The sequence below is a fragment of the Polyodon spathula genome, chromosome 24 (assembly GCF_017654505.1).
Source record: "Polyodon spathula isolate WHYD16114869_AA chromosome 24, ASM1765450v1, whole genome shotgun sequence".
Lineage (NCBI taxonomy): Eukaryota > Metazoa > Chordata > Actinopteri > Acipenseriformes > Polyodontidae > Polyodon > Polyodon spathula.
In genome coordinates, this window is record NC_054557.1 from 12003708 (window position 1) to 12025857 (window position 22150).

The following is a 22150-nucleotide window of genomic DNA, read 5'->3' on the forward strand; positions in this document are numbered from 1 at the left end:
TTACTGAGAAAACGCAACAGCTCTAATAATATCTTCCAGTGTAAATACAAAACATTGCCGGCTGAGTCGCCACATAAGTTTGTGCTACAGTGAAAACAGTCAAACTTACTTTGGCAAGGATTATTTTGTTCAGAACAGCTGTTACAAAATATGAAATGCATCATGAATGTGTGTTACGAGGTCACGGTGAGTACTGCGTGATTATTTTAATGTTAAATCAGCAACGTGTGCTTTTAAAATCTGCAGAAGCAGCCTTTACTTTGGCATGGCGACTTCATCGTATACAGCACGACCTCGTCTGGACACAAGGCGCAGGCGCCTGAAGGGTGGAAAAACAAAATTGTTTAGTTGCTATGGTTTCCATGACGTCCCGTTCTCGAAACCAATAGGAGTAAGGTACAGTTAGTCGGGAAATTTGAATTAAATGAGACAAAACTGCCACTGCGAGCTGGGAGTGGAAGAGAAAAATAAAAAATAACAAACATAATAAAGCCTATTATTCGTCTGGATTTTACCAGCGTATCGGAGTCCGGGTACGGTTAACATGAGGAAAAGGTGAGGATGCGAACTTTAAATAATTTAAACGTTTATATGTCGCTGAAGACTGGAATGGAAATAGCCTCATTACATCACATAATGCCACGTAAAACTGGTATATAACCACAAAGTATAATATAGTATATATTATACCAGAAGAGGCCTCAAATAGCCACATGTAGAATGCCATGCTTTTCTATATTGTGTTTATTATTTGCCTTAACCCTGAGCAACGAACCCGATCTAAACAAGCGTGGGAAGACGAGACGTTTTGCTGTTGTATTATCGTTAATAGATTGTGGTTTCGCTTATTTGTGATACAATTGATTGGGGGCTGGGGATTGGAAACCGTGAGTTTCGAAAGAGAGACAATAAACACGATATATTGTGTTTATTCTCCCACTTCAGCACTGCAGGTGTAGTAAAGCAGTATAGTTGTTTCAGAATAAAATATTTACACAGTCAACCCTGAACCTCTTGAACCTGAGTTTCTAGCACCCGGGTGAAGGCATAAAGTGACCATTGTTTTTTTTGTAAACGATAGTTTTCCAACAGTTTATTTTATTTTTAATACGTACGATATAATTATATGGAAAGATTAATCAAGATCATTGAAAAGTTAGTGTACACCTGTTTCGCTCGTACATGGACAGTACAGCGAGCAAAATGGAGTCATGGCTTATTGGTTTGTTTGCTAGTTTGAGCCCCGTTGCAAGAAATGGTGCACGTCAACCAGTACTCTGCAGAGATCCAAGTGTCCATTTACCAAGAACTTGCACAGTACTGCCAGGGTACAAACATTTTGTACCATGCATTCTCTTTCATAACTTCAAGGACTCCTCTTAAACTGAGTTTATACTTAAATTAGTTTAGAAACTGAAAAGGTTCCAGTGACTGAATAGAACTGGCATTTAAAGTAATACAAAAGTGACTACAAAAGGTTTAGAAGTGAGTAGTTTTTCGAGATTTACGATTATACTGTATTTAGAAGTGAGCAGTTTTTCGAGATTTACAATTATACTGTATTTACAGTATAAACGTAAATCTCGAAAAACTACTCACTTCTAAATCTTTTGTAGTCACTTTTGTATTACTTTAGTATAAATACATGTTAATTTGGATTCATATGTTGTTTTTTTCTGACTTTATGTGAACGAAAAGACACACATTTGCCCGTTTTCCCATTGGAAATAGTGATATTTTGAAATATCACTGTCCTGGTCACAAAAACAAAGTTTGTTGGGACTAATAGCCATTTTCTATACTTTTGATGCATAAGCAATTAGGAAATAACACTTACTACCCAGGAACAAAAAAAATAAAATTGTTACACGTGTTATTATTATTATTATTATTATTAGAGGATTTTTTGATGATTGAGTCTTACTGTATTTACCTAAATTACATAGGATTCTGATTTGCTCATTTCATAACAAGTCTTGTAAGAAATGTTTTTTTTCTTCAATTTTCTTCTGTTTAAATCAAAGGGCCGACTAATGACTGGGTGTGTCTAAAACACATTCAGTAGAGGAGAGCCTTGAGTACAAAACCGTTGCAAAGTGATTAACATTCCAATACATTGAAGTAACTTGGAACCAGTCAGTGCAGTAGTTTACCTGATAAAAAGGTGTCACAGATGCTGTCAAAGTTTGAAAGGGCAGACTGCCCATTTCCTGAGCTGAGGTAATGCAACTAGCTTTGTCCTAAAATTGCATTTTTATACAATCCAACTGTAGATTCCTCTGCCTCCACACATTGTAAATCACTGTAACTTGTCCTTGCTCCATCAGCACTGTATCAAACGTTTAGCTCTGCAGATGTAAGTTGAACCTGTTCTTCAGATAATGAACTGTGTATCCCTTTGCCTTGCCAGTGAGGTGTTGGCTGCAGAGTCTGTGGCATGTTTAAACAAAGCCCTGTCCCGCCTAAAGGATATCTGGGAGGAGATTGGGATCCCAGAGGACCAACGACTGCAGAGAACGGATGTGGTAAAGAAACACATTAAAGTGAGTACTGAAAATATTTTAACCAGCCAATGCTAACAAGTACAATTCTTTGAGAAAAAATAAATATCGTCAAGACAAATGTGTAAAAAGTGCTTATGTTGAAGCAATGATGATGTATCCCCTTAGGGTCTGCTGGATATGATGATATCTGAGGAGGAGAGCCTCAGGGAGAGGCTGCTGAATAGCATTGCTTTGTGCCGCAAGGAACTAGACACTCTGTGCATAGAGCTTCGCCTGCCTCCGTTTGAGGTGAGGGGGGTTGACACATGTTCTACTTGGTTATCTAATTAAAACTATTTAGAAACTAACAAGGTTTCTAAGAGTGGCTAGAACCCAGACTATTAATGTCCTTTCCTGCGGTTTTGGTGATGTAAGCAACAGGAAAAGTTTTCTCACCAAGATAAACATTGGGATCCAAAGTCTGACTTTTTAAAGCTCTCCCTAGTGGTGGAAAGGAAGCAACACTGTTACATTGTGTTGTACTAAATGTGCTGTGAATGGAAGTCTGCAGCAGAATCCGTTATGTTGAGCTGGTTGGGTCCCTGGCTGCATTGTCTGCCTGATCAGTTCTAAAGAGTCTTGTTGCATTGGCAGGAAGAGGAGGGAAACACAGTCCTTCAGCTTGAGAAGGACATCCGCACACGACTGGAGGTAATGATGAAACAGAAGAAGGAGAGGATGCATGATCTGAAGACCTTGAAAGAGCAAGACCAGGACCTTTGTGACATTCTCTGCACCGAGCCTTACTGCATTGACAGTGATGCTGTCCCCAGCCTGGAGGAACTGAACCAATTCCGCCACCACATTGCAAGTCTCTGTGCAGAAAAGGTAAGACTATATCCCAATCTGAGACTATGCAAGTGCAGTTTTGTGTTATGAACAGGCTATTATAAGTGATGGCTAAGGCACAAATGAATGTATTTTTCTTTCATAAGCTTGTTCCTGGAGCTCTGTTTCTCTGTGAATATAGGGAGTTCTTTACATTGCAGATTGTTTCTAACTCTGCTGCTTGTTTTTTAGGAGCGAAGAAGAAGAGAGTTTGTGGGCATCAAAAGGCAGATTATTTTGTGCATGGAGGAGCTAGACCACTCACCAGATACAAGTTTCGAGAGAGATGTGGTGTGTGAGGAGGAGGAGGCTTTCTGTCTGTCCACAGAGAATATCGCTATGCTGAATCAGCTCCTGAATCAGGTAGGTGGTGAAATATTTCAAATGATGCATATCTTTATACTGGGAAATTGTCACATATTTTTATTATTTAAATTGGACCTGGTGTAATTTACTTTAATTAGGTTCTGCTATGAAGCTCTTCCCAAAAGCTGGCTCAAACTTTGTTTCTTACTTTTAGCTGGAGGTGCGCAAGTCCCAGAATGCAGTCCTTTGCGCATCTTACCGTGACAGGATCGTGGAGCTATGGGAGAGACTGCAGGTTCCACAGGAGGAGAGGGACGCCTTCTCTGTTCACATGGTTGGGTCCAGACCAAGTAATATTCAGGCTGTAAGTGAAATTTAAAAACACTTTTGACATTAATTTTGTCCTAAAATATATACGTGCGGTATGTGGACTTTGTCAACACATAGAGAATATAATAGGGTTACTTTAGACCAATACTAAAATATTTAGTTCTATTAGGCTGCATTCAAACATGCCGTTTCAAACTGACTCAGTCTGGTTCATTTCGTTTGAAACAATGTAGCAAAGGGACTGAGTTTTTTTTGGATGCAAGCTAAGGTTTTTTTCGCGGTCCTTTTCCTTTTTTTCAGGACCGAGTTTCGTTTGTGTTCACAATGCAGTTTTCAATCGCACTTGTTTAGTTTATATGGTCTGTGCTATGGTTTTTAATACAACATGTTTTAGATTCTTACATATTGCTGTGGAAGAAAACACTGGGGGAGCACTTTGCTAATTTAATTAATACATTTCTTGAATGCCTGCAGTCTACATGTATTGTTCAGCTGCACTCAGCTTCTTAGTTACTGCACAATCTATGGTTTAAAATATGAACTCAACACAAGCACGTGCTTATTTCCCATGAGTTACTCTTACTCTCTTCTTATTGGTGCCTTTCTGGATTGGCCTAGTTACAAGAGGAGGCGGAGCGTCTGCATGAGTTGAAGCTACAGAACATTCGGAATGTAATCCAAGCTATCCGAGCAGAGGTGGCGGCCTACTGGGAAAAATGTTTCTACAGCCCTGAGCAGAGGCAGGCCTTCACACCCTACTATGATGGTTTGTTTACAAGTTTTACAATGACTACAGATGTATTCTATATAGTTTTATCTGGATTACCTACTACCTACTATGAATACATTATAGTTTGCATAAGTAGATTGAGCTGTGCTGTATATTTTTTTGCTGTCTGTTTCCTTTAACAGAGGATTACACAGAGGACCTGCTGAGTCTGCATGATGCTGAGATCCTGCATCTGAAGCAGCACTATGAGGCTCACAGAGAGCTCTTTGAAGGGGTACACAAATGGCAGGAGAGCTGGACGCTATACCTGGAGCTTGATGTAAGAGTGTGGCAAGATGAGAAAGTACATTACCAGCACTGTGAGCTCACCGACCCTAACACTCCTCTCTCTCTGACTTCATCTCATTACAGAGAAAAGCAACAGATCCGGCAAGGTTTACAAACAGGGGAGGGAACCTTCTGAAGGAAGAAAAGCAGAGGGCAGATCTTCACAAAAATTTGCCCAAAGTAAGTGAATTACTGTACGGTACAGCTGTTCAAAACTGCTTGAAATTTTTTGGAATAAAAAGTGGTAGAGGGCCTAGCCCTAAAAGACTGAAATCTCAGAATACTGATAAAGGGAATGCAGCAGGTACATTGGTATGGTGATGAGTTAATATTGTAATTCATTTCCCTTTTCTGCTGTGCCGGCAGCTGGAAAAGAAGTTGAAGGCGCAGATCGATGACTGGGAGCAGGAGCAGGGCCGGGAGTTCCTGGTGAGCGGACAGAAGTTCCTGCAGTTTGTGGAAGAGCAGTGGGAGCTTCATCGGCTGGAGAAGGAGAGGGAAAAGCAGGCACGGGTGAGGAACCTTAGAAGGGGAGAGTGTACAACCTGCATATTGGATATTGAACTAATTCTGCCTAAATAATTGGAAGGCACTTGGCCTGTGGTAGATGGGGAACTAGTATGTTATTGTATTGTACATGTATTAATCGGTCACAACAGAAATGAGCTTGTCGCCAAATAAGTTTTACACATGTAGCCTCACAATCTTTGCTTTACATTTCTATTTGACAGACTGTATTTTAATTGGCTTGTGTATCCACTTTCTAGTATCTAAATGGTATGAACCCTATTAGCAATGGTATAAACTAAATCTGTACACTGTCTGAACGGAGCTTTATAAAATTGGGCTTAGATAAGTTTAATTTGCAATTAACTCCTTCATTCCATTTACAGCAAATGAAAAAGACCAAGCAGATAGAAGAGGAGATGCTGTATGGCACTGCTCCACGAACTCCATCCAAACGAAGGTTTCTGGGAGCAAACACTCCCGGTAAAGTGCGTAAGGTAAGAGTGTGCTTCTGACAGCTCCTGACTTATCCTCTCTTTTGAGAGAAGAAAAGGATCAAGTGAATTTCAAACGTATCTGGTCTGGAAACACAATCAATGTTCCAATAAAAATGAAATTCTGTCTGTGGAGTGCAGGATGCACCCTATAGCCTGGATATCGCCGGTTCAAGTCCAGGCTATTCCATTGCCGACTGGACGGGAACTCCCAGGGGGGCGGCTACCAATTTTCCCGAGCACCGCCTGGAGGGGGGGTTAGATTGGCCAGGGTGTTCTCAGCTCACCGCACACCAGCGACCTCCTGTAGTCTGGCCGGGTGCCTGCAGGCTTGCCTGTAAGCTGCCCGGAGCTGCAATGTCCTACAGTGTAGCTCGGAGGCTACTGCATGTTGAGTATGCAGGGTGAAAAGAAGCGGTCAGCTGACGGCACACGCTTCGGAGGACAGCGTGTGTTCATCTTCGCCGTTCCTGAGCCAGCACAGGGGTGTTAGCGGTGAGCCGAGCTTAAATGATTGGATATTTTTAATTGGGAGAAAATAATAAAAAATAATTGTCGATTTACTAAATTAAAAATAAAAATTAAAAAATTAAACTCTGTCAGGTTATTCTACCCTTCTGTTGGCTTGGCTTGTGCTCCAAATATTAACCTGTTGGCTTCAGGCAGACCTGCAACTAACTTTTCCTGCTTTTTTTCTCCCCAGCTCAATGCCACCTCAATCTCTAGTGCCACTCCCAACAGCACGGTACGTTCTGCCTTCGGTGGGACTCTCTGTCACTCCCCTGTGTCCCGTCCCCCACTCTCGGGAAGCAAGGTCAGTCTCAGCATAGCTTGCACATATAGTATAATGGTAACTGGGATCTCTGTTGTTAGTATTACTGAGCCGCTCGGCATATTCTGTGACTAACGTGACTTGCAAAGTATAAACCCTGCTGTGTATCCCTGCCTTTGGACTGTAGTGCCCTTTCTAACAATACCTGACTCAAACTTCTTTGCAAAAAGAGGGACAAGGAGCAAAAGAGGGAATCCTACTCCATAATTTTGAATTTCATTTATATCATATATCTAATTGATTTTTTGTCTATCATTTTAAATGGTTATATATTATTTTTATTTTTTTTTGTAGCCTGTCCAGCCGATTCGAACCCCAGGACGCAGCAAGCCTCTCCGCATGGGGGTGCTGGACCGGAACAAGGAGAATGTGTCCCAGTTGAATGGAACTGCCATGAGTGGTGCGTTCAAGGGCACAGCTAGTCCACAGCGTAACTTCAGCAATAACTCTGTTGCCAGCACCTATTCTGAGTTTGCGGTAATTCACTTTTCTGAAAACATCTACCAATCTCTTCAGCAACACACAGTCCGATATAGCTGAGGGACTGCAGGCTAACCTGGAGGGAGAAAGGGAAATAGAACTTGCCTTAATCTATGTAGCTTTTAATTCTGTTACCTTGCACGTTCGAAACACTTTGATTCAATGTGAAGGATTTACAAACGTAATTGCATAGAGTAGGTGCCATGCATATTATTTTGATTTGACCCAGAAAGCAACATTGTCCCCTGTAAATCTCTTATGACTAGGTTTAATGGTAAATTGTATCATTTGTATTCTGCATTGTAGAAGGATTTTTCCCATACAGACTCTACCGCCCTCAGTTCAAGGTCTGTATGAACTGTAAGTCCTTGTCTGCATAATCCTACTGTACCCTGCAGCCTTCATTCTCTACTACTGGCATGCTGTTTAGCTATTGGTTACAGGTCTTTAGTGAAACCTTTAAATTCCTTTATTTATTAATCTCCACTTTATTGCCTTCCCCAAAACTGATGGTAGTGTCATTCGACTAAAAGTCAACTGTATAAAACTTGCCTGAAGGATAGGAAATAGGAAAACTTGACTGTACATTTCTGTTTGTTTGTTTGAATATCTTGGGTTATGCATTCAGTGCTCTGACTGCTTGCTTGTATTGCTTGATTTCAACTAGGTTAATTTACTAACTGCAGTTAATTTCATTCCCTTTCCCTCCTATGTATCCTCTTGCATGTCCAAGTTGAACACCACCACATATCAACAATCTAGAGTCATTTTATCCAGGGATTGGTAGATGGTTTGCCTGTGGAAAACAAATTACGAAATACTACAGAAGTAATATGAACTTAAACCGAAGGTTAGACTATCAAAAAAATTAATTAATTTGCATCCGGAATGGTGGCTGACTACCGTCATTGTTAAATGATGCTGCAGTTTTAATATAGAAGTGATGCATGTTTGCAAGGAGTATTCTCTACTGTCTCTTGCAGAGGTAATATTGGGTTTAAGTCACAGTTCAACCACTGATTTACAATTCAATCTTCAACTATTAGTACTATAGTTAATCCCAGTAGAACACATTTAGAGTAATGTTTTTAGTTTCAGGATGAGAACCCTTGAGATGCATAATATCCTGGTGGGATGGTTCCATAAGTTGCATCACAGTGTACAAGCATCAATAAGTAGAACAGAGAAATACTGTTCCTTAGTTGTCATACAATCTCTAAAGTAAACGCTCTTATTTAATTGTTATGGTAAGCAACCATTTGTAACCAAATGGCTAGTCTTTCTTTAACTTTGAATTCAAGAAAATAATGATCACTTATTTATTTTTCTTCCTCCTAAAATAAATGTGTACCTGTTGATTCTGTGTTTCTTAAAGCAGCATGTCTATGGTTACAATTGGTGCAATTAAGGATCAATATCTGATTTGAAATTGACATGAAAGATATTGGCCATTGGAAGTTAACACAAAAAAAAGGCCCTGTCTCTGTTTCATATAACACCGTACAACACCTCAGTAACCTTTTTGGCTTGTCAAACTAGTTGCAGAAAGTTAGTTGGACAAATCAAATCTGCACTGCCTTAAAAAGTTTTGGTTATTGCTGCAGAATTATAGAACTGCAGCTAATGGTACAATGTCTCAAAGCAGAGAAATAACCAAATGTGTCAAGATCTAAAGCTAACAAATAATTTATTTTGTTTCAACAGCGAGAACTTTCAAAAGCATCCAAATCTAACTGCAACTCTGGAGTCCTAAACTCTACCATTACCAACCATCACACCTGATGCCAGCAACGTTTGGAGATGGAAAATAGCAGGGCAGGCTTTTGGAGTACTTTGTAAATGTGGGCTTTGGGTGCATTTATTTTAATGAAGGTAAACTTTTATAAGAAAAATGTACAAACAGCAGCATAACCAGCAAAAATATATTTAACCCCTAGTTTTAAAATCGACAAGCTTTTTTTTATAATCAACACTATTTTTTGTTCATTCTAATTAACACTTAAGAAAATGATATGCAAGGTTAAGTTTGACCTTGTGTTTGTTTTATGTATTTATTATTTTCAGTGTCCAGTACTGGTTATGTCTAGCTTTAGTTTTAATTTTCTTCATATGTTTTAGCTAATGAATAGTAGATGAATTTATGTACTTTGCTAAAGTAATTTTAACCTGTTAGTTTTATTATGTATATACTGTTAAAAGTATAAGTTAATAATCATGTATGTTTTGCACATTTCTTGGCACTACATTTGTATAATAGTGCTTTGCTTGTTGTATTTATTCCTAATGTTATACTGTACTTTTTCAATGTGTATTTCAGGATACACTACCTATAGTTTATGGCATCTGTGTCCTCCTGTAGTGAGGACTGTGTCTATCAGGAACAAAGCTTTCTATTTCTGCCTGGTAGCGTGCTATTCATATTTCTGCAAGAAGGCTCTGCAGTCTAGAGAATCTCTGTAAATACGTTTCTGGTTCTGTAGCTCTAGGATTACACTGAAAATGAATGGGCTCTTCAAGAAATAAACTGAACAAAGTAAATAGCAAACATTATGTTAGAAATGCAAAACTGTTGTGATCTAGTATGAATAAAAAAAGGCCTTGTTTGAATTGAAATGGTTGCTATTTGTGTTTATTAAAGGAAAAAGTTTTTATTAAATGTAAATGCTAGAAAAAAAACTTGATAAAATAAACTCCAATGTTTTGTAAGAATACATACTGTAAATTACTTTCTGTTTTTAGAGCTGTGTGGAATATAGGCATGATTTAAACTGTACAATTCTTAACTATAAAATCAATACAATCAGTTTCTTGTTTGTACTTGCTTTGTTTTTTTTTTCTGTCTTAAGGTGTTATTAACGATTTGTCTGTCAATGTTTGTTTCATAAAAGACATTGCCAAAGCCTTTTTGATAATTCAGTTTTCATTACAAAATATATTTTAATTGAGTGTTTGGCCTGAGTATGATAAAGGCTTATTTTTCCATATAGCCGCAAAAAGAATGCATGGATACCCTTTGAAATCGACAAAAACAGTGTGGCCATTATTATTAGGTTAAAGTCAGTATGATTACATTTTGGCAGGCCAGTTATAGATTTAGCCATTGCCAATTCTCTTAAATATACAGTATACATATTTACACCTATCCACGTGCTCTATTTGAAACAAATCCATCGGTTGTGTTTCATTAATACAATCACTAATATGCACAATCCTTTTTCATATGGGATCTAAAACACCGAGTTGAATATTTTTTAGTACTGTTATTATTACTTCAATATAGCCAACCATATTTCTAACTTGACCTGTTAAATAGTCAAAAGATTTCACAATATTGCTCTGTAAAAAGTAATGAAAGCCATTACCTTCTAGATAGAAACTGATAACAAATGCAATTTTATCCTGGTTAACTATAACCAGCATATTACATTTTACCAATAAAACAAGTTTGCAGCAAGGGGACAGAGAGAGAGCAATAATACATGTCGCCTTTCATCGTTCAGCAATATCAAAACTAGCAGCTGGCGTCCAGCGTAAATATCTTTGGTACGTTTACTGAATTTCCAATGTTATTAGTGCCCTTTACTGTCCATGGAATGCAGGTATATTGCGAGAAAGGTAGGCTGGCATGATATGGATAGTTTATGCAAGGAGAAGGGCAGACAGATACATTGTTCGTTTTCCTATGTCCGTACAGACTGTATTCTGAAGATGGTGAACACGTAGTTCTTGTGCACACCGAGGATGGCCGATTCTGGGCAATGGATTCTGCATGTCCACACGAAGGTGATGTATATTAAATCTGTTTAATTTCCAAAAAAATCATGTTAGTGTTACAAAATGGCAACCAGACAACTTCTGGTGCTTAAGAAAGCTTGGGGTTATGTTACTTAGTTGTGTAGTTCTTGTATGTAAAAATTAACAGATATTTTACCTTTTTAAATGGAGTTAAATAAAGACCTAATTTTAACCTTATAAACTGATTTAATGAATGAATGTGTGTTTATGTGTGCAGGGGGTCCACTTGAGCTTGGTGATATTGAAGATGTAGGCAATGTGAAGTTGGAATTAATCTGCCCCTGGCATCACTTTGACTTCTGTTTGGACACTGGGAGCTCTTCCACTGGACGTCAGACTCCAGTTTGTTCTGAAGATACACTCTGTTTCTGGGCAGCTAAAATCCTGTGCACACCTGAGTCCAAAGATAAGGTAACGCAATCATTACTCCAGGCAGTGGATACGAACCCTACAACACCCTACACAGGTAAAATACTATTTAAAACAAACAAAAAAATGGTATTCCCGTTCAAGAACATTTCAAGCAAACATGTCTTTTGACATTCTTTCAGGTAGTTTGTTACTGCTCATTTCTATTCATTTCATTTTAGCAGGGTCAGAACATGTAACTGGCTGCAAACCAGGTCATGAGGGAAAGCATTTGGCTCAAATTGCAATAGTGAGACCTGGAATGGAAGTGCACAATTGGGTAGATTTAAGGAATTGTTTTGTATTTCAAGGTCTGTAATAGCTGGTAGTCTTCAGGTGTGTCAGCTGCCATTGCTTTTGTATCCTCAAGGTGGCGCTGACACACCAGGTTCAGGAGCGGTGGAATTCTGGACAGATTTCCGAAATCGGGCACGCAGAAGCACCGGAGCAGCCGAGCAGAGAGTAGAGCCTGACAATGCGGGAGCTAGGGAGGATCAAACGAGGGAAAGGGGGCACTCTGGTAAGAGAGCCACAAAAACAGTAGCAATGGAAGAGTTTTAAACTCTTTGTGTTTTGTAATGCTCTCTCTGACAGAATAGAACTTGTTCTACTTAGGACAACCGTGTGTTTACACAGTGAGACCTGGATTACCCAGTCACCATTGTCTCTGAGCATTGGTTGCTGTCTATTTAACACTGTCATTCACTTACAGAGAAGAATTGAATAAGCATGTCATGGGTTTATTTGCTGGTATAAGCAGGTGATTGTTGCTTAGTTGAAGTGATTGCAAGGAAAGTTTTTTTCTGTATTTTTGAAAGGGGCTTTCCTGTTTGTGTTACTAAAGGCCAGTAGAATCGCCTTGCTGCATTCCCTAGCTAACATCGAGCAGTGGGCGATAGACCTGTCGTGGGACATCATTATGAGGTTTGCCACAGTGAGGTTACAGAACGGAGTACAGCTGCCTCGGGAGTTTTTCGATGACTTTGTAAAGGTAGCTGGAGATGAGACCAAGGTTGGTGTTCCTGGTTGAGTTTATATGGGATTTTCAGGAGGAACTTAGTACATCCACTTTTCAAACATGTATACAACTAGCCTGTGTGCTTTGGAGGAAAGCCTTGGATACATACAGAATTATATATGTATACCTTCATATCAGGGTCTCATTTGGATTCTGTGTTTTATGGTTTAGCATTACCAGTTATTGGAGAAGAGGTTCACAGAACTAGGCATCTTCTCCGGATCACTACCAGGGCACAATGGTATGTAGATTCAGTAGTCTGCAAGCCACCTATTCTGACAAGCAACAGATGCGCTAGTCGTTCAAATCCCACAAATCATCAACACGTCTCAAGACAGTCTGTGTATATCAGCAAAGTGTCTGTATACATGAGTTTTACCAGAACATGTGAAATGTAAGGATCTCTGAGGAATGTAGAGAGAGGTTTCACCATATATTGTTCTTCTAAACAAGTCACTCTCCTCTTCTGTGCTTGTAGGACTGTGGCAGTCAGCAATGGACACCTCCCACGACCTCACGGCCCAGCTGGCAATAGTGCACATGGTACATGAAGCCAGGTATGCCTCTCTAACCATCAGCTAGTGTTCAGTTTGCAGTTACTTTCCGGGGCTGTGGGGACACACTGTTACTTTGCAAGTACAAAGTACAAGCAAGTAGTTTTTCAACATGCTGTACTGCAAATGTCAGTATGACCGTCCATTTGTGTGTGTCGTACTTAACTGTATCTTGCTCAGTACCCCTAATGCAATTCTCTGTCTCGAATGCTGTACTGTTTTAAATAACGCACTCAACTAACACTTAAAAACCAGTACATGAATGACTGTTTGATCCACATGTTCTCCCTGCACAGGTCTTGATGTCCACCCTCATACACTGGCCCGCTTTGCAGCTCAGAGTGAAGGTACGTGTTCTGTTTTCACGTCCATGAGTTTTTATATAGACCTTTTGTTTTGACCCTTGTGCCTTTTTATTTGTTAATGTGTTTTGTTTAGTGTTCGTGTTTTACTATTAAACGTGCGCATTAGCTCTTGAAACTGCAACTTCTGTGTCTGAGTCTCCCTTCCTGGTCGAAACAGCAGAACACAGTTACCAAGAAAGACAGGCTGACAATGTAACTGTACATCACAAGAACATTGTAAAGTTCTTTATTTTGTCTGTTGCTACTAAATATTTAATAAAAAAAATAAATATAATTAATACATGCGTGTGTTTCCAATTTGCATATCTGTATTACAAACAAGCAGACATGGTGTTTTTGTAAAAAATATTTAATTTTCAGCGCCGTTAACTCTTTGCGTAGTTACCTGCGCTACACTCCTAAAAGGTCCCTCCTCTCGGTGCGCGGCATGTTTTACACCTGCTGGTGCAGCTTTCTTTTTTTCACGTCTCTCTGTTCTGGTTTGTACGTTTGGAAGAGACACTCTTTTTGCTGCCTTTCTGGTTTTTTTAGAAAATACTGGTGGAGATAGCCATTGTAGAAATCTGCTGCTGAAAGCCTCTTCTTCAATTTCACTGCTTTGAACCCCACCCAGCCATCCTGAAAAATAAACAAAACACTCCTGTAGTACTAGATTCTCCAGTGAAACACAGTACTGAGCAACCCTATTCAATTGATCTGTGGCAGATCTAAAAACTGCTGTCATTTAAATCATTAAAATAGTCACTTTTCTTCACATTTTATAGACAGAAATAGATTAACAGGCACTGCTGGATATTTTTTGATTTTCCTAGAGCCACTTAGTTCAAATGAGTATACCCAAGATCTCACTTCATTTTACACACCAAACGCTGAACCATGCAGTATCTGCTATGTAACCACATGTATTCGTATTAAGTAAATGCTGCTGATAGTAATATCAGTTATGATTTTATACCTTACAGCAAACCAGTAGTGTGTTTGACTCCTTGTGATACAATAAGGACCCAGGTGTTGGTTTTCTTTGCTGTTCAGATTCTGACAAAGAAGAAAATGTGGTATTAGGTTATTTATGGAGCACAACTCTTGTGCACAAAAAAAAAATTACAGTGGAACAGTACCTGAAACAACTGGAATTTCATTCTTTCCTACAAAATCCAGCAGTTTTATTGTGACTCCCATCCATAGCGTTCTCAATGAGATCTATTGTAGAAACACAAACATCAGTGCAAGACATCTGGATACAGAACTTGTTAACTTCAATAGCATCTTCAGTTCATCACAAGCTCATCTGTATTTCCTGTTCATACCTTGGTTTCGATTGCCTGGAACAGACGCCCAATCTGATCACAGGTTTGGTCCTCCCAGTTTACCCAGCTCATACCCACACTGATCTTAGGAGCTGCAAACAGGGCGAGAAGGGAGAGGACGTCACAATCCTAATTGTGAACCAGTAGATACATGCATTGCACAGGCAGGCCTGGACAAAAGGAACGGTTGACAACATTGAAATATCAACGTGCAAACAATCCTCAACCAAACTAGTGGGGAACTTACCAAAAGTCGCCCCTTGCTTTGACTGTTCCTTTTTATTCCGTATTCTTTCTGGTAAATTTTCCAGAGTCGAAATTAGCTGTAAAAGCAATAGATGAATGATTAAAAACAGTGCGCATAACTGCTTAACAATATTATTAAATACTAAATATGAAACTGCACAGAAACTTTTCTGTGATACTCCTGCCTATATGTTGTCTGCTGATTTTAAAGCTTTAGAAGTTAGAGTTTAGTGCCATCAGATGGTAACAAACTAAACAATGAGAAGGTGATTCCATGGGTTTTCATATGGGGCACACATCTCTTTATATTGGTGTGTTTTAGAGCTGAATGATTCAAATTTGCAGAAGTTGATTCTGAGATGTAAAGGCAGTTTCTGACAAGAAATAACAAAGCCATATTTGAAGATCAAAATAAAGCATATCCCAGAAAGCTGTTCCCCCAACTTACCATTTTTGCACCCATTTTGGCAAGAGTCGCCCCAAGCTCCTGGGCTGTGCAATGAGGCTGAACCAGACACTTGTCCTGAATTAGAATTGGACCCACATCAAACCTAAAGTGAATATGAACAATAATCAACATGAACAATGTATGTATATGTATAAAATAATATTGTATATGTGCCCATCCTTATTTAGAATTGCAGCTACTGAAATGATTTAATTAACTATCCTAGTATCTTCCAAACAGTTACTGACAGTAATGCTGAACAAGCTAATAATAAAGCATTAGCAAAACTGGGCACCTTTTAGGTCTAATCTGCATGATGGTGACCCCAGTCTCAGTGTCTCCATTTAGAACAGTGTGGAACACCGGAGCAGGACCGCGCCACCTGGGGAGAAGACTGGGGTGGACGTTCAATATGCCACTGAAAGAAATTTAAACATTTACTTCACCCAAGAAATGCAACTTACAAAAGGTCATTTTGTGGAACCAGCAGTTAAATAGTTATGATTCAAGATTTCTTACTAACAGATAGAACTTTCTCAAACTTCTCAGGGTCATCATAGAGCCTCGCTTTCCTATGCCTAAATCGTTGGGATATGTAAAGCAGCCACACATCTCTGTGTACTCTACATATTATATTACTGCATCATTTACTACCTCTAGGTCATAGTTCAGAGCTGCAAGCTGAATTCTTACTATGGAAATTTGAGGATGAGATCCTCTTGTAGAAGACACCCAAATGACACCACCACGCCCACATCGAACTGTTCACATGGGCCAACGTGTGGCCAGTCACGGGTGGGAAGCTGATTCAGGCTTGCGAACCTTCTCACAGGCACTTCTTTAGAGCTGACGGCTGGCAACGTAACAACTTCAAGAGTATCCACAACTGTTTTTGGGCTGCTGTCTCTGTTGAAACAGGGAACACTGTCGGTCAGCTCGGGCATATAAGGAATAAAAAGAAGCATTACACTTTTCAAGAACTGCCCATTCTAAAAATTATTTGATCGTGCCCTTTTTTATATTTCGTACACAACTTGTAGCGCATTCTGCAGTGTAATTACACGGGCTGCTTTACCTGGACAAAGTAAGCGCTTTCAAAGACTCCACGGCAAATTCGTCTGTCCCAAAGAACAATATTCTCCAAGGAGGTCTTTCCCTCAAGCCGCTTCCATTAACATCCCTGGTGCTAGCGAAGGAGTCCACACTGTCATGCGTGCGTTTGGAGTCATTTGAAAACGCCCGTAACTCCCGTAGACGACTGGAAACACAGCGCAACAGACGCGCACAGTTTCTAAAGAGTTCGTGTTGGTGCCAAACACTGCTAATAACACAGTGTGACCCTATGCGTTTTAACTGATTCCACATTGTCACATCCCTCCAGAAATAACGACACGTCTGATATAAAATTGCAACGAAGCAAATGTTTGTTGTTAACCAAATGTTCATTTATACATTTAGTAGTGAAATCAGTCACTCCATACTGCTCGAGCAATAACACACACAGGTCATTCTAATATTAACCCACATTCCGAATGCTTATTTGTTTGGTTTTAACTCGTATTTCAAATCATTTAGCTAGCAGCGACTTGCAGGAACAAGCACCACTTGTTGGATTTTTATAATTTGTTGCTCCAAAATGCACTTTTGCGCGATCATAACTTTACCCTACTTCTACTGCAGGGCGCAGCCATCTTTGTCACTGCGCTTCCCCGATTTCCTGTTCTCTGCAAAACAGAGTCCCCAGAAGGAAGGCGCCCCCTGCTCTGAGTTCCCCGGTTACTCTTGCACACCTGTATTTCCAGTGGGGCTGGTTCATGTAGACACTGAGTCAGATTGGCTAAACTTTACGACTAACAAAACAAGCGAAGGTTGCAACAAATAAGACCAGTTAAGAATTGCTTACTTTTGTAGTTTTGTGACATCAAAACAAAAAGTATTGCCACTGTGTTTGTAAAAAGAACTAAAAAGAATACTGCAAGCAATACCTTATACAATTCTATTTACAATCCAGACAATATTTGTCAAGTTTTACTCAAATTGAATATTATGTATGTTTAACATATGGTTAAGTATTGAGTTCATTGTCAATACATATAAAGCAAGCAATAACTGATAACACATCGGCCGTCAGTCCCAGTAAACTCAATCGCCTTCTAATGCATCAAGAACAAGGACTGTCTCTATAGCGCGATCCACAGTGTCATTACTGAGGCTGATGAAGATGCACCCAGCAAAGCAGAGGTGTCACAGCCTAGCGATCACTGCTCTCTGCCCTTATTGTTTGAGGACGATTAACATTTAGGTTGTTAACCTTTACAGGTTCTGGCATTCCCCCAGGACACTGTATAATAGAAAATACAACATTCATTATAAAGACCCTCCACTTTCCCATTCACTGTGCAAATATTTCAACACACACAAGGTGTGCAAGGCAATTGACCGAAGTGTCACCTCATTCACTGTAATCAGAACTGGCTTTAATGTTGTCAATGTCAGAATAAGAGAACGACCTTTTTTCAGTAGAACTGCCCCTCTATGGAATCATTACAGGATAACCATGGCCATGTTAATGTCCACAGAATGTTTTGTATGCCAAATGTTTTTTTGAGTTTTTTAAAAACAATTTAGCTTAGATTGTAGCTGAAAAAAGTGACTAATGTACTAAATTAATAATTTGTTTCTCCCAATTTCTTAATGATTAGTAATTAAAATTGAAATCTGTTAAATTGAGAGCCAATATTTGTTTTTACTTCTTGGGGGAGGGCGAGATGTGTGATAAACTTTCATGAAATGGGGTTTGTACTAGACCGAAACATGCTACACTACCTGTAGATCCACCTCAATCGAACCATGACATGTTCTATACCAAAAGAGAGGTACATTTTAGAGGAAGCAATACATAAGACCTTATAATCTAGGAGTGATGTGGCAAGTTTTGTTTCCTTAAAAAGTTAGAAGCACTGATTTGAAGAAAATCATTCTGAAATTCCTGCAGACACAATGGAGACAGTGCTTAACCCCTTGGCTGGGTCAACTCTGATATGAACCAGCCAATCAGAAACTTCCTCTAGCCTCCTTTGTTCCAAAGTCATATAAAAACAAGAGCTTTAGCCACTATAATGTGTCTTCAAAATGGCTTCCAAGATGTTATTGTTGCACCACAGCCTTCAAATTGCTCCATGGAGGAACCCAGTCTTCTTGCCTAAGAAGTCCTTACTGCTTTACCTGAGAGGAAGCCAACTATACAATAGAAACTTCACGCAAGTACTACACAACATTAATGCTTATTTAGGTTACCTAAAAAGAGTTGATTTAGAGTTGAAAACGATGTGTGTTTGCATTTAGATAACACATATCTACCGTTATGAATATTACTTTAAAAGCTGTTCTAGAAATAATGAAGATACTTCTTTTGTTCATCTGATTGCATCCAGTACAGTTTGATTTGTCCTTTGGAAAATGAAAGAGATCCTTTTGTAATTGTTGCAACTGAAGGGATCCTTCGAGAAGTCTTCTATGTGATATCTGAGAAGTGACTTCATCACTCACTGGTGGAGAATATCTTAGATAAGGAAACAGATATTCCAGGAATGGAGCATAGTGTTTTCAAGAACCACAGCTCAATGGTTGGTTTTTGTTCAGGGGGAACTAGGGAAGAGTCCTTGTTGTAATTTCATGCAACTTACAGATTTCAGCTAAGTGATTTTGAGAGAATCTCTTATATTTAATTATATAGAAGTTGCTCTGACTAACTACTCCAATGTTATGTCATGTTGTACAAATACAATCTTATTAGTTAATCAGACTGAATACCCTAAATTGCACGCTTGCTTATATATATAACCCTCAGGCTAGAACTTAAATCAAAGGGGGATTAATAGCTTACTATTTGTTATAGCATATAAATCTGATGTTATTTCCCGAGGATGGCACCACAAAGGATTGATTTACTGAATACTAATTGTTAAATTCCTTAATAATTACAATATATCTAGCTAGCTATCCTCCCCTTTGATTAATTGGAGATCCCACCGAGATCTGTGTAAGAATAGCATCAAACAATAATACTTACATACCTGATATTAGATTAGTCAAGTCTCTCCCTGATTGACAGTGAATTCTACAATGCTACTCAATGACTTTATTATACAGCACATGAAAAGAAATAGTGATTCCCTCTGTGAGCTCCAAGCAGAAGCAAGTGCATCAAGACTGAATAAAACTGGGATCTCCTCCCATGTGAACTTTGGATGGCTTGAGAACTATAAAATGTGCTCCTAGCCCCTTCCAGTGTGGACAGCGTGTTAGACTCACACACAGAACAGCTTCTCTCCTATTTGGTTGTGGGATCACAATTCTGACAATAATTACAAAAACATCAATGGAGTGAAGGTGAGAATTTAATCTCATAAATAATAAATGCATAAATGAAGCCACCACTTCATGAGTCCCGCATTTGTTTTCAAAGCAGGAAAACCTGTGTTTGAAGTTTGTGGTGTGTTTAATTGTAATAGGAATTAACAGGGTTACACTCTGAATTAATACCACCCTGCTCGGAGCTGTTTGAAATCTGACACTTGAAATGTCTGCTCTTAAACATGGTTTACTGTCTCTTTACCAAGTGCTGTACTGAGACAGTGGGGTTCCTGTGCCAAATGTCTGGAACATGTCTTGATTATGTAAAAATAATATCTAATTAGGGTGTATTTTGTAATGGTAAAAAATAGGTATATATATATATATATATATATATATATATATATATATATATATATATATATATATATATATATTATTTTTTTTTTTTTTGTTGAAAGTAAAATAATATCATATTTTTTAACTGTTTTAGTTTCCCCAGAATTCCATTTAAATTGAAATTGTTTTCCATGTGGAGAATGTACCGAATTTGGATCATCCTTTGCGCACTGCTCCATGGTAATACAAACCACTGATAATGCGGATCATTTGTACCTGTAGTGTATCTGTATCATTGACATTTCATTTTTGCATACAATGTTCTTACTTGTTTCTGGAAAGGAATACTATTGTTAGAATGATACCTCAATGCTGATGTACCAATGGCAGAAAACAGTACGGTTATGTTAGTTCATTACAGTATGAGGATAACAAAATCAAATTTGTAACAAAATTGCCAGTGGCATTTTTAAATGACTCTTGTGTAAGATAAAGAATATTATTTTAATTGTAGGTGCAAAAGGCTTTATTATCAAGAATGCTCACCATAGCCTGTGCTTGCAAGCTGTGTCTGAGTGCGACAGCCTGGTATTAGTGGAATGCGATTTGAACTCCAGTTTTCAGCAATGGTTCTGGAGAGACAGGCTCCTCTTAGTCAACATGGCTACAGGGAAGTGTCTCTCAGCCCCCAAGACAGATTCTGTGCAGTCCGCTGCCTGTGAAAATGAAGCTCACCTCCAGTGGGACTGCCACAACATGAGACTTATCTCCAAGGCGAATTCACACTATCTGACAGCCAACGAGAGCAAGGTTGCCATCCTCTCCAGCAAGAGGAGCAGTAATTCAAAGTGGAGGGGTTCCACTGGGGGCGTTGACATCTGCAAGGAGAGACTGGGTAAGTGTCAGCAAGGTGATGGTATCCTCTAAGGAAGTTCCCCAGTACAGCCAGGGTGTAAAGGAAAGAAATCTAATTGAAGCAAGCATAGCTTAAAAGGTTTCCTGGGGTTCTTTAGTGATTGAAAGGTCTGTAGTTTCATTGACAGGATTGCCCATTACATTTCTGATTTTTGGTATGTGGCTTGTTTAACAAATCAGTACTTCGATACAATGTCTAAGTTGCCACGTCTAAGGTTAATTAGGTACCAAAGTTCTGGTCTGATCTGAATGAAATACATGTTAAAGAACAGTCTATGTATTTGCACTGGGCAAATTACTTTACAGTATATTTCTTTTTGTCCCTAGGCTTAAAGTCCTTCAGACCATTTCAAAAGATAAACCAAGGCCATTGCGCGTCCTTCGAATGACAGTAAACTCCAATAAAATAGTCAGTTTGGCATTGACTTTGGTTGTAATGTAAGTATTTATTGCAGAACCACACAGAGCAACAAGAAAAGCCCATGGTTCGAAAACGGCCCAGCCAGACACAGCTTCACGTGCAGGTGAAATGCAGACAGAGGGAATGACTGACGCGCAAAGGGAAAAGTTACTGTGGTTCTACCGTACCGAGGACCGTAAGTATTGTGTGCAGGACGAACCGCAATAGAAACATTAGCAGTTTAGACTAGAGCCTGCTTTAATGACCTTCTATAGCCATAACATTGGAAGATTAACTACTGCACAGGCAATAATTAGTTATTGTGGATGGGTTGACAGCTTTAACAATCTTTTTGATAAGTTGTCTTTCGAGTCCAACAATAGGCTTACTGCTAATTTGCTTGTATCTATATAAAACATATACTGTAAACTTATATAAAATATCATTTTGATTTTATTATTTTTGTAAATAATAGCAGAATATGGCGCTTTGTGCACCAACGATCTTTAAAATCAATACGCCAGGGAAGGGTTTAAACGGTGGCTGTATTCAGATCTTCTATTTCTGCCCTTTTATTTGTTTGGTGGCTGTTTTTTGGGGGGGGGGTAGGGGGGTGGGGGGG

The 22150-nt window shown here is 39.1% G+C and overlaps 2 protein-coding genes and 1 pseudogene across 9 annotated transcripts; 2 read left to right on the plus strand and 1 right to left on the minus strand.

The window, feature by feature from the left end:
• Positions 1 to 83: 83 nt before the first annotated feature.
• On the plus strand, positions 84 to 10154 carry LOC121299093 (protein regulator of cytokinesis 1-like). 8 transcript variants are annotated; one of them, XM_041226626.1, is made up of 15 exons: positions 84 to 186; positions 2411 to 2543; positions 2670 to 2792; positions 3138 to 3371; positions 3564 to 3734; positions 3892 to 4041; positions 4626 to 4773; positions 4920 to 5056; positions 5149 to 5244; positions 5431 to 5577; positions 5958 to 6068; positions 6769 to 6879; positions 7192 to 7297; positions 7684 to 7737; positions 9082 to 10154. In XM_041226626.1, the coding sequence occupies exons 1-15, from the start codon at positions 167 to 169 to the stop codon at positions 9108 to 9110; spliced, it is 1770 nt and encodes a 589-aa protein (XP_041082560.1). In that variant the 5' UTR covers positions 84 to 166; the 3' UTR covers positions 9111 to 10154. The 8 variants fall into 8 exon arrangements, with proteins under 8 accessions (XP_041082560.1, XP_041082559.1, XP_041082554.1 ...); XM_041226625.1 differs by having other exon boundaries at positions 7684 to 7724; XM_041226620.1 differs by having other exon boundaries at positions 85 to 186; positions 7192 to 7374; positions 7684 to 7724.
• A 981-nt stretch (positions 10155 to 11135) lies between these two features.
• Positions 11136 to 13610, plus strand: LOC121298527 (annotated as a pseudogene).
• A 104-nt stretch (positions 13611 to 13714) lies between these two features.
• LOC121298848 (methionyl-tRNA formyltransferase, mitochondrial-like) lies at positions 13715 to 17226 on the minus strand. The gene is made up of 9 exons (XM_041226096.1): positions 16594 to 17226; positions 16212 to 16424; positions 15814 to 15936; positions 15519 to 15621; positions 15072 to 15147; positions 14825 to 14916; positions 14636 to 14717; positions 14473 to 14552; positions 13715 to 14135 (listed from the first exon to the last, which is right to left on the minus strand). Exons 1-9 carry the CDS (start codon positions 16962 to 16964, stop codon positions 13950 to 13952), a joined length of 1326 nt encoding a protein of 441 aa, XP_041082030.1. The 5' UTR covers positions 16965 to 17226; the 3' UTR covers positions 13715 to 13949.
• Between the last annotated feature and the right edge of the window lie 4924 nt (positions 17227 to 22150).

Excerpts from the sequence above, each read along its gene's own strand:
- LOC121299093 (XM_041226620.1), top strand. The coding sequence starts at position 167 with ATGTGTGTTACGAGGTCACG. Across the intron at positions 4,774-4,919 it reads CTTCACACCCTACTATGATG|AGGATTACACAGAGGACCTG; the intron begins GTTTGTTTACAA and ends TTCCTTTAACAG. Across the intron at positions 6,069-6,768 it reads CTCCCGGTAAAGTGCGTAAG|CTCAATGCCACCTCAATCTC; the intron begins GTAAGAGTGTGC and ends TTTTCTCCCCAG.
- LOC121298848 (XM_041226096.1), bottom strand. The coding sequence starts at position 16,964 with ATGAACATTTGGTTAACAACAAACATTTGCTTCGTTGCAATTTTATAT. Across the intron at positions 16,425-16,593 it reads AAAGCGCTTACTTTGTCCAG|AGACAGCAGCCCAAAAACAG; the intron begins GTAAAGCAGCCC and ends CTGTTTCAACAG. Across the intron at positions 15,622-15,813 it reads ATGCAGATTAGACCTAAAAG|GTTTGATGTGGGTCCAATTC; the intron begins GTGCCCAGTTTT and ends TATTCACTTTAG.